This window comes from Muscardinus avellanarius (assembly GCF_963383645.1).
Source record: "Muscardinus avellanarius genome assembly, chromosome: 3".
Taxonomy (NCBI): domain Eukaryota; kingdom Metazoa; phylum Chordata; class Mammalia; order Rodentia; family Gliridae; genus Muscardinus; species Muscardinus avellanarius.
The window spans coordinates 98,068,818-98,079,382 of record NC_137788.1 but is presented as its reverse complement, the minus strand read 5'-3'; the positions used below and the strand labels follow the sequence as shown (position 1 = coordinate 98,079,382).

At 51.2% G+C, this 10,565-nt stretch overlaps 1 protein-coding gene across 1 annotated transcript; it reads left to right on the top strand.

Annotated features, from left to right (window-relative positions):
* Window positions 1–2,708: 2,708 nt before the first annotated feature.
* On the top strand, window positions 2,709–4,190 carry AMIGO1 (adhesion molecule with Ig like domain 1; the record flags this gene model as incomplete). The annotated part of the gene is made up of 1 exon (XM_080690885.1): window positions 2,709–4,190. One exon carries the CDS (start codon window positions 2,709–2,711, stop codon window positions 4,188–4,190), a length of 1,482 nt encoding a protein of 493 aa, XP_080547011.1.
* Between the last annotated feature and the right edge of the window lie 6,375 nt (window positions 4,191–10,565).

Below are 10,565 nucleotides of genomic sequence, written 5' to 3'. Positions count from 1 at the left end.
ACTCAGAGGTAGAATGCCCCGAGTTCAATCTCCAGTGCTGAAAAAAAAAAAGGGGATTTCAGAAATGAAGTGTGTGACCGCCAGATAGCCCCCAACAATTCTCCTCTGGAATTCATGCCCTTGGGTTTAACCCATGTTAAACTGAGGTTTGCCTATGTGACCAAAGCAGAGGTAACTGGCATATCTGTCTTCAAAGAGCTGGCTCACTGTGACTTTGGTCTTGGATCTCCTGCTCTGAGGAAAGTTGGATACCATGCTATTGAGGTCACACAAGCAGCCTTGTGGAGAGGCCCTCATGGAGAGGCTGAGTTTTCCTGCCCATAGCCAGCTGCCCACTGCCAGGGATCCATGTAAGACAGCCCTTGTGGAAGTTGATCCTCTGGCCCCAGTCAAGCCTTCCATCTGACACATACATACCCACAACTGCACCAGAAACCTCTAAGCCAGGACTGCCCACACCTCTCCCGAATCTCTAACCAACAGAAAGATAATCATATTGTTGCAGTAGGCCACTATGTTTAGGGGTGATTTGCCATGCAGCAGTAGATAAGTGATCCAGTGTGATTTTGTGGTTCTTCTTCCCTGCCCTCTCCCTCCCCCCCAAAAAAGTGAACAGCCTCTCTACCTTTCCACAGATACCTGGAATGAATGGGAAAAGAAAGACCTTTTATGTTCTGTGTAAGTTTAACATGCTAATGCCCCTTGAAGAGATAATACATCCACTTAAATTCATGGTAAAACATATGTGACAGATATAAATTCTTTCTTTTAAAAACTCCTAGCAGGCTAATTTATTGAGACATTAATTTCATTCGTGGACTTGCTGTTGTAAGAGATTAGAAAGAATAAAATGGTAGTTTCTCCTTCAGAGTCCACCATCTCTAGCTAAAAGCTTGAATTATAAGGTCGTGGCTCTTCCTATACCCCCTCACCCCACTCCCAACACTCAACAACACACTGGCTAGCAGCTTGTTTTCAGGAGCCACCCTAGAGAAGCCTCTCCACCCACCACTGGCCTTTATCTTGAGGACTAGATAATAGAGAAAGCAACTCTACTGGAAATGCGCCATCAGGGGAGGAGAAAGAGCTGGACTTGGTTCAGGAGGAGGGCAAGACGTCACGCCTAAAGGATGAGTTCTTTCCTTCAGGCTGGGAAGAGTTTTGGAGCTTCCAGGAATGGAAACCTGTCCCTGGCTTGGGTGCAACCCATGTTGTGTGTTTAGGGGACGGAGAGCTGAGAACTGCATGGGGTGTATAGGGAAGAGGGGTCCTGGGCCTGGAGACACTTGAAGACATGTCTTCTCCCCCACTCCTGCCCACCTGGCTGGTCGGCTGTAGCGCTGTGCCCTTCCGCACTGCCTCAAGGGATTAGTGGTATCGAGACTGGAGGGGAAAGCAAAACTAAACAAAAGGAACCCTTTCCCAAATTTGGGAGACTTTACAGCCCCAGAGAGACGGGGAAGAGGAATTTCAAAAACGTGACTAATGAATTTCCCGCCAACACTGACAGGCGGGAGCTGAGCTGGATTTCTTTAATTTGGAAAAATTAAAAGACAAGGCATATGCTGCAGCGAGTTCACTCCAGTTAGACACACTTTTCCAGAGACAGGGTTCCAGTAGGGAGAGGGAGCTGAGGGGACGAGAGGGGCGGAGGAGGGCTGCAGCAAGACGAGCCTCAGGGGCCGGGGTCTCCGCTCCGGACGCTTTTGCACACCCCTGGGCGCCCGGGGGCGCGCTCGCAGAGAGGGCCACCCCGCCCTTGGCCGCGGGCCCGCGACCCTGCGCGCGCCCGCCGGCCGGCCCGACACAAACACACGCACGTGCGCCCCGCCCCCGCCGCGCGCACGCGCCCGAGGCTCGGCGGCGGCGGGCGCGCGCGCGGTGCTCGCTGCCCCCACGCTGCTCCCGCGCTCGCTCGCTCGCCCGCCCGCGGCGCCTCCCGCTCCCCGCGCCGCGCCGGGCCGCGCACCGGAGGCTGCGGCCGCGCTCGGTGGGCTCCGGGGGCGCAGCGGCCGAGGCGGCGGCGCGGCGGAGCCCGCGGTCCCGGGAGGCGCTGTGCGGGCGCGGGCCCCTGCGCAGGGCGGGCGCCGTGACAGGCCGGCCAGTGCGGCGCCGCCGGGGGAGGCCGCGACGGAGCTCCCGGACTGGCCATGGGCTGAGACACATCCTCGCCGAGCAGGTGCAGTGACCAGGTTCCCGGGGGGAGCCCGCCCCACAGGCCCCGAGGGCCTTCCACCCCAGCCGGACGCATCCTCCCCAGCCCCGCGCCCTGTCGACCTTCCCTCAGCTCCTCCCCAAAGGCCCCGCCGACGCCGCCTCCAAAGCCCGCAAAGATTGCCACCCCGTTGACCCCCAGCAGTCCCGGACATCCCATGCACACCCCCGCCCTTTACCCATGAGCCCAGCCCAGTGGGCCCTTGTGCCCACCTCCTCTCCTGCCCCAGTATTTTGAGCCCATTGCCTGCCAAGGGTAACTTGACTACCCAGCACCTCTTCCGTTCTCCTTCAGTTCAACGGGGTTGAGGGCGGGGTGGGAGGGGAAAGTCGAAGTGTTGGTCCTTCCCTCCACAGCTCCTGGTGATCACAAACCTGTCCTCTTTCTCTCAAGCCTGTAAGGAAAGTGACCCTTCCGTACCCCACCAGAACATGCCGGGGTGACTCCTTCCCAGATCGTCTTTGTGGCCTTCCTTGCCCTCCGTAGTGACACTATGCAACCCCAGCTTGACCTGCGAGGCCTCTGGCTCCTGCTGCTGTCCTTATTTCTGTTCCTCTTTGAGGTGGCCAGAGCCGGCAGACCAGTGGTTAGCTGTCCTGCCGCCTGCCTGTGCGCCAGCAACATCCTCAGCTGCTCCAAGCAGCAGCTGCCCAATGTGCCCCACTCCTTGCCCAGCTACACGGCACTCCTGGACCTCAGCCACAACAACCTGAGCCGCCTGCGGGCAGAGTGGACTCCCACGCCCCTGACCCACCTGCATTCCCTGCTGCTGAGCCACAACCACCTGCACTTCATCTCCTCTGAGGCCTTTTCCCCTGTACCCAACCTGCGCTACCTGGACCTCTCCTCCAACCAGCTGAGAGCGCTGGATGAGTTCCTGTTCAGCGAACTGCAAGTCCTGGAGGTGCTGCTGCTCTACAACAACCACATCGTGGCAGTGGACCGCTACGCCTTCGATGACATGGCCCAGCTGCAGAAACTCTACTTGAGCCAGAACCAGATCTCCCGCTTCCCTCTGGAACTGGTCAAGGAAGGAGCCAAGCTGCCCAAACTAACGCTCCTGGATCTCTCCTCCAACAAGCTCAATAACTTGCCGTTGACCGACCTGCAGAAACTGCCGGCCTGGATCAAGAACGGGCTGTACCTCCACAACAACCCACTGCAGTGCGACTGCGAGCTCTACCAGCTCTTTTCACACTGGCAGTACCGGCAGCTGAGCTCTGTGATGGACTTCCAGGAGGATCTGTACTGCATGCATTTCAAGAAGCTGCACAATGTCTTCAACTTGAGTTTCCTCAACTGCAGCGAGTACAAGGAGAGTGCCTGGGAGGCTCACCTGGGTGACAAGGTGACCATCAAGTGTGACACCAAGCAGCAGGGGATGACCAAGGTATGGGTGACACCAAGCAATGAGCGGGTGCTAGACAAGGAGGACAATAGCACGGTGAGCGTGTCCAAGGACGGCAGTCTGCACTTCCAGAAAGTGCAGGTTGAGGACGGGGGTGTGTATACCTGCTATGCTATGGGGGAGAATTTCAACGAGACGCTGTCTGTGGAGTTGAAAGTATACAACTTCACCTTGCACGGACACCACGACACCCTCAACACAGCCTATACCACCCTAGTGGGTTGTATCCTCAGTGTGGTCCTGGTCCTCATATACCTGTACCTTACCCCTTGCCGCTGCTGGTGCCGGGGTGTAGAGAAGCCCTCCAGTCACCAAGGAGACAGCCTCAGTTCTTCCATGCTTAGTACCACACCCAACCACGATCCGATGGCTGGTAGGGACAAAGATGATGGTTTTGACCGGCGGGTGGCCTTCCTGGAACCCGCTGGACCCGGGCAGGGTCAAAATGGCAAGCTCAAGCCAGGCAACACCCTGCCAGTGCCCGAGGCCATAGGCAAGGGCCAGCGGAGGATGTCAGATCCGGAATCGGTCAGCTCAGTCTTCTCTGATACGCCCATTGTGGTGTGAGCAGGATAGGTAGGTGGGGAGATTCTACCCCAGGAGAGGTAATGCGCCCCTTGAAGGATATGAGGGGATGGAAGAGAGGGCTGGCTGCCCGAGGGAGTGGGTTCCTCCTGACCTCCAGGGAATTGGTCACAGGTACAACAGCAGGCAAGATCCCAGTGAGGGTGTGGCTGCCAGGAGTTCCAAATATGGGTATGTTAATGCTCGGGCAGATGCTACACCCCTACCCAAAGCCCTGGCAATCCTCAGCGAGGTAGAGGAAGAGGAGCATGTCTGAGCCGAATGGAAGTACAGAAGGGGGGAGGGGAAGAGCAGATTCCCTAAACTTTTTTGAGGTCATCCCTAGCTCCTTAAGAGAAACCATGTGCAAAAAAAAAAAAAAAAAAAAACAATATATTTTTTGTCTCTTCCCACCCACACCTCAAGTTGTGTGTGTTGGGGGAGCCTCCACAGGAGCCACATTGGGAAAGCTGCAGCATCTTCTTTGGTCAGGAAGTCACACTTCACAGCTGGGGAATTGGAAACCTTTGGAAAATGAGTCAGGAAAAGGCTGAGCCCTGGGTCAATAGCATTCCCCAAAGCTGCTGTGAGACTTCCCACTAGAGCCCTCTTTCCCCATGAGCCCTGGGTGGATAGGTCTTTGCGGTAACCTGGCCTGTTGCCCATTACTTAAGGCAGCAGTGTGAGATGTGGTGTCTATGTCTTGTCCTAGGATCATTGGCAAGAAGGGTACAGCATGAACTGAAGGGTCCCCATCATGGCATAGGTACCAGTACAGAATTTGTAGAGGGGGCGTTGGTGAACTCCAGTTGGGTCAATGCTCCTGTTTGGAGAACCCCTTAGTGAACATTTGACTCCCAGAACCTGTGTGTTAGACAGGGGTGGGGGCTGCTGAAGGCAGAGCTTTTATGGAGGCCCGCCATAGATGTGATCCATGGGCCCACTCTCACTGAAAGGAAGAGGTAAAGCAGCCTCTATGATGTAGCAGCCAGCTGGACCTGATTGTCTATATATGCTGTCTCTTCGTTCAGTCTCTTTATGCAGCTTAATTCTGAGTTTTCGCTAATATGCTGCTCTGCAAAGGGAGGAGTCTAGGAAAGTCTGGGCCCAGCTGGGTTAGACTGAGCTTGGAGACAGAGGGATTCAATATGTATCTCCTCAGTGTTGACAAGGCTACCTCGCTCCTCTCCAAGAGTTCACTCCTGCTGCAAAGCACAAATCATGAGATTTTGTCATCTGAGGATTTGGAATTGGGTGCTCTCTGCCCCAGGACAGCAATTTGGAGTGCAGCTTAGATTGCTGCCCTTTCCACAAGGTGATCCTGTAGCAGAGGCAGTTGGTGGCACTGAAAGTTCAGAAGGAAAATTCTGCTACCCATTCCTCTCAGAGATCTGTGCAGTTATGCTCACCAGGCGAGAGAAACATAAGAAGAGCAAGCCCAACATCTGGTTCCATCCAGGGTTGGGGAATACTTTGGGTGTGTAGATAACTGCTCCTTTAACTTCTCCCTTTGACCGCACTGCAGGCCCAGGAGGTAATTGCTCTGAGCTTTAGCAGGGAGATGAGCAGGACAAAGGTGAAGATGTTCTTTGATGTTGGTCTTTTTCAGTGTCTCTTCTCTCCCATGTTTCCTGTCCACTGGAAGTACTCCAAGTTCTCTAGTTTTCTGACCTGCTTTTTGGGTTCTGAAAGGTGTTATTTACCTGTGGGCGAGGGCTGCTTGCTAGGAAAGCCTGACTCTTAAGCTGCCTATTAAGATTGGGGAGGGGGATTGCAAGTCAACACCTTTCCCTTGTCTGTCCCTGGGATCTCGTGGCCGCTGTCCATCCTTTATTAGTAACCTAGTTTTGTCACAAGAGAGGTCCAGCAGTTCCCCTCAAATAGTTGCATGCTCGTAGGTTTGCATGCTCATAGGTGTGCATGCACAGCAGCACCCTCACCTCCACCAGGACAGCGAATTCTATTGTCCCCACTCATGCCACTCCCAGAATGGTCTCCACCTATGTGCACAACTTCACGCACAGTTTTCTTCTACTACAGGAGAGACGGTGACCATGCCAGGCTCCTCAACTACACAAACTTGTACTTTAATTTCTGAACTCCCTGAATCTTCACCCATGTCTCCATGGCTCTGAATCCCTTCTCTGCAAAGGCTTGGGTTAGGAGGATCATGGTGAAGACTTCAGGAGAAGGGGTGATGAGGCACTAGCTGTTTCTTCAGACTCCTGGGAAGTCTTCCATACGTACTACATATATGACATTCAGCTAGAACTGGGGCAGGAAAGGACCCAGAAGGAAGCTGGCAGGGGCCCAAAAAGCTGTGAATTGCTCTTCCTCTGTTAACTGCCCTGATAAGACAAGGGTAGGAGAGAAAAGTTGTCTGGCTATATTCCAGAGACTTCTGAGGATTTTGTCACCTGAGATATGGGATCCAGGATTTATCAGTAAACATGGGAAAAATCTTCTCCAAGCTGCAGTTTCCCATCTTAAACACCATCTTGGGCTCTGAAACTCTTTAAAGTGAATGTCAAATGAAGCAGGCCTTCTGGGGCATTCTAACTGAGCTCCTGAGGACTAGGAGGGCCCTTTTCTTCCTAAGTCCTACCCTCCAGCTCTAAGCCTCCCGACTATATCCACTAGTTTGGACCCTAATTTGAGACACCTGGAGGATGTGCCTGGCTGTCCCATCAAGAGGTTTAACTGAGTAGCCCTTTCCCATGGTTTCAGTTGATAGAACCCAAAGGTGGCTTTCTACTTGGGGGATTGAATACTCACATAGGTAAGCTTACCAGAACCCTGGGTAGAAAACTGCCAGGTGTGGTTATGAGAAAAGGATGAGAGATCACCTCCTCCCGCCCTCACACCCATAAACCAGGTATGTCTCCCAGGAAGCAGGTGTCCCTGGAGACAGAATATGACAGGGCTTTATAATCTGTGTAATTATTTGTGATCTTTTTTTCTTTGCCTGTATTTGTGGGGCTCCCTGGAAGGGGCTAGGAGAGCAAAGCCAACTGATTCTAGTTTTGTGTGTGTTCTTTCTTACCTCTGTACTTCCTTCTCCTGTGTCTAGGACCCTGTTTTTCCCACTTGTGTACACCCAGGCTGGCAAACCTCAGAGTCTTAGACTCTGAAAACTAGAAAATGACCATTAAACCTGGCTTGAGTCTCTGTTCTGGCATAGTCTGTGGCTGGTTTATTTATCTTTTCAGCCTGTGGGTGGGGTTCGCTGTACCTCAGAAAGATATGGTCTGTCTAGAAAGAATCTTTCAGTGCTGTGTAAGGGCATGGGTAAAATCCATTTCTAGGCATCAAGATAGACTAGGGGGTCAGCAAAATTTTTCTGTCACAAGCCAGATAGCATTTTAGGCTTTGTAGGACACACAGTCTGTTACACCTCAACTGGACACTCCAGCAGGAAAGCATCCACAGATAAATGAATGATGTGGTTCTGTGAAGAGAAGCTTATTTAGCTTACAGTTTGGGAGGATGAAAGTCCAAGATCATTTGCTCCATCGGTGGGCCTCTGGTGAGGGCCTCTTGGTGGATGGCATGACATCAGTGGGAGGATGTGTGGAAGAGAACGCATGGTGGGACAGGAGGCCAAAGAGATTCAGGGGCCAGGCCTGCGCTTTTCATCACAGCTTGCTGTTGTAGATCTAACCAGAGTCTCTTCCAAAGGTGATATCCCTGGTGACCTCATTACCTCCCAGTAGGGCCCACCTCTTAAAGGTTCTACTGCCTCTTGATACCACCACACTGGGGACCAATCTTCAGTACCTGAACCTTTGGGGCATACATTCAAACCATAGCCCATCCATGGCAACCAATACAACTTTATTTAAGGACACTGAAATTTGAATTGTATATACTTTCAGTGTGTTCTTTTGAGTTTTTCCAACCACTTGAAAATGCAAAATCTGTGTCTAGTTCACAGACCACACAAAACCAGGCAGTGGGTTGGTTTGACCAGCAGACAGACCATAGTTTGCCAACCTCTAAGGACAATTCTTAAATGCCAGTGAGGTGTCAGCAGGCAAGAGTTTAGAAATACCATGACTAGGGATAAGGCTTGTAGACAGTCAGGTTTCCTGGGTCTCTGGGGAGGAAGGCTACATCCCTGAAGAGTTCTTTTAAGAGTCTAGCTGGGTATGGTGACGCATGCGTGTAATCCCAGGACTTGGGAGGCTGAGACAGGAGGATTGCAGGTTTGAGACCAGCCTCATCAACCTATCAAGACCCTGTTTCAAAAGCAAACAATAAAAAATTAGAAGGGCTGGGAGCATAGTTCAGAGGTAGAATGCCTCTGGGATCAATCCTCAGTAATAAAAAAAAAAAAAGCAAAGCAAAGCAAAGCAAAAAAAATCTAGAGAATACTATAGGGAAATACTTGGATTTATTTTTAAATGGTGGGAAACAGCTCACTTTCACAACTTCTTTTTTTTGGGGGGGGTACTGGGAACTGAACTCGGGGGCATCCTACCTCAGAGCTACAGCCCTAGCCCTTTTTATTTTTTTTTCATTTGGAAACAGGGTCTTGCTAAGTTGCTGAGGCTGGCCTGGAACCTGTGATCCTCCTGTCTCAGCCTCCCTAGTACTGGGATGAAAGGAGTGTGCCACCACCCCCAGCTGCATTTTTTTAAATTACCAGTACACTTTCATGTTGCAAACAGTAGTAACCTTAGGACAAAAGTCTATTTTTCTAACGGGCAGATTAATATTCATTGACAGTCTGGTGTGTTCTGGGCATGGAAGGGGAAAATGTAATCCTCACTTTTTTGGTATAGATATAGCTTATCATTGCAAACATCACTGTAAATTCTCTGGCTACTCTCATGGTTCTTAAAGAAGGGGATTGTCATGGTATATTCCAAAGGGGGGAGAATATGTGTTTTAAGGAAAAAAAAGAATCAGAATTTGTATGATTACCCAAATTCTTGCATTGAAAAAAATCTTGACCAAAGGTTATGTCCTCATCTCTCTGAAAAATTGTATTTTTCAGTTCCTTGGGAACAATTGGGTATAGAGACACCTCACAATCAGCCACATCAGACATATCAATGTTGGCAGTCAGTAAAATGATAGGCGTTTTTTCAGCGCTCTCCCACAGTCCGCACGTATATAGTTTTTCATCTTTGCAAAGCAGTTTTTGCTACAGGTGACAGTTTGGTCAAGAGGATGAAGTAGTAAAGAAAACAGGCTGGGGAAGACTACTCAAGACTTCTTCCTTCTCGCCGGGTGTGGTGGCGCACACTTATCTTCCCAGTACTTGGGAAGCTGAGATGGGAGGATCATAGGTTTGAAGACAGCCTCGCCAACTTAGCAAGGCCCTCTGCAACTTAGTGAGACCCTGCTTCCAAATAAGAAATAAAATTGGGCTGGGGGTTTAGCTCAGAGGTAGAATGCCTCTGGGTTCGATCCCCAGTGCCACACACACACACAGAAAAAGTTCTCCCTTCTAATGCTGGTCTCTCAGCTTGAGCTTTGATATTCCTTTCTCCATTATCCCAAGGAAGTCCATGACTTTATCTCTTCAACTCTCCCTGCCCTGCCCAAGGTGTGCATGTAGCCCTATTTTATTTTTATGCTGGCCGAGGTATGCGGTTGTTTGTGCCGTGCCGCGTCTTGCTGTACTTTCCTGCACTCCTCTTAGGTACCGCTTCAGGGAGTATGCAGGAAACTAGTGTGACAAGTTGCCTTTTAGAACAGAAAAATGATAATTTAGTGCATGGGCTATAGTGCCTGGTCTTCTACTTCATCTCTCAATTCCTACCTTTCTGATTTTCTATCACTTACTTGTCTTCTGAGAAACCAGGGGTGAAGCTTCACTTTCCCCATCCGAAAATGCTTCAGCCCCTGCAGCAGGACAGTTGGTTTTTGTGGTCAGGCCACAGTGAGTCTATGCTGGGTCTTCCTTTCCTAGGTCTCAAGAGAAGCAGGCTAAAGCCACTGTCAGTCAAGCAAGCTCCTTCAGGTTTATAGACTTGACAGGTGGAATATCAAATGGTAAAGATTTTTAGACCGGCCCTGAGGCCTTTTCATCTATGTTAGTTTGGTTACTGTTCCTCAAGTGGAGGATACAGGACCATGGCCAGTAAGCCAGGGCATGCAGCCCTGCAGTAGGACTTCAGAGAGCCTTTGGCACTGGCATGCACAAGGAGGCAGGTTGTGTGTCTGCACAAATGCACTCAGGCTGGGGAGGCCTGGGACAGGATAATACTTTGTCTGCTTTCCCTTGCCTCCCACTGCTCCCTCACTTGGTCACAGTGTGTGGGCCTCAGCAGAAACGGGCATCCTTAGGATGCTCTGTGCAATAACTGGGAATCTGCTTTAGAGATAGGGGTGCTAAGGAGCTGCTCATCTACACTCTGTGAGACAGAG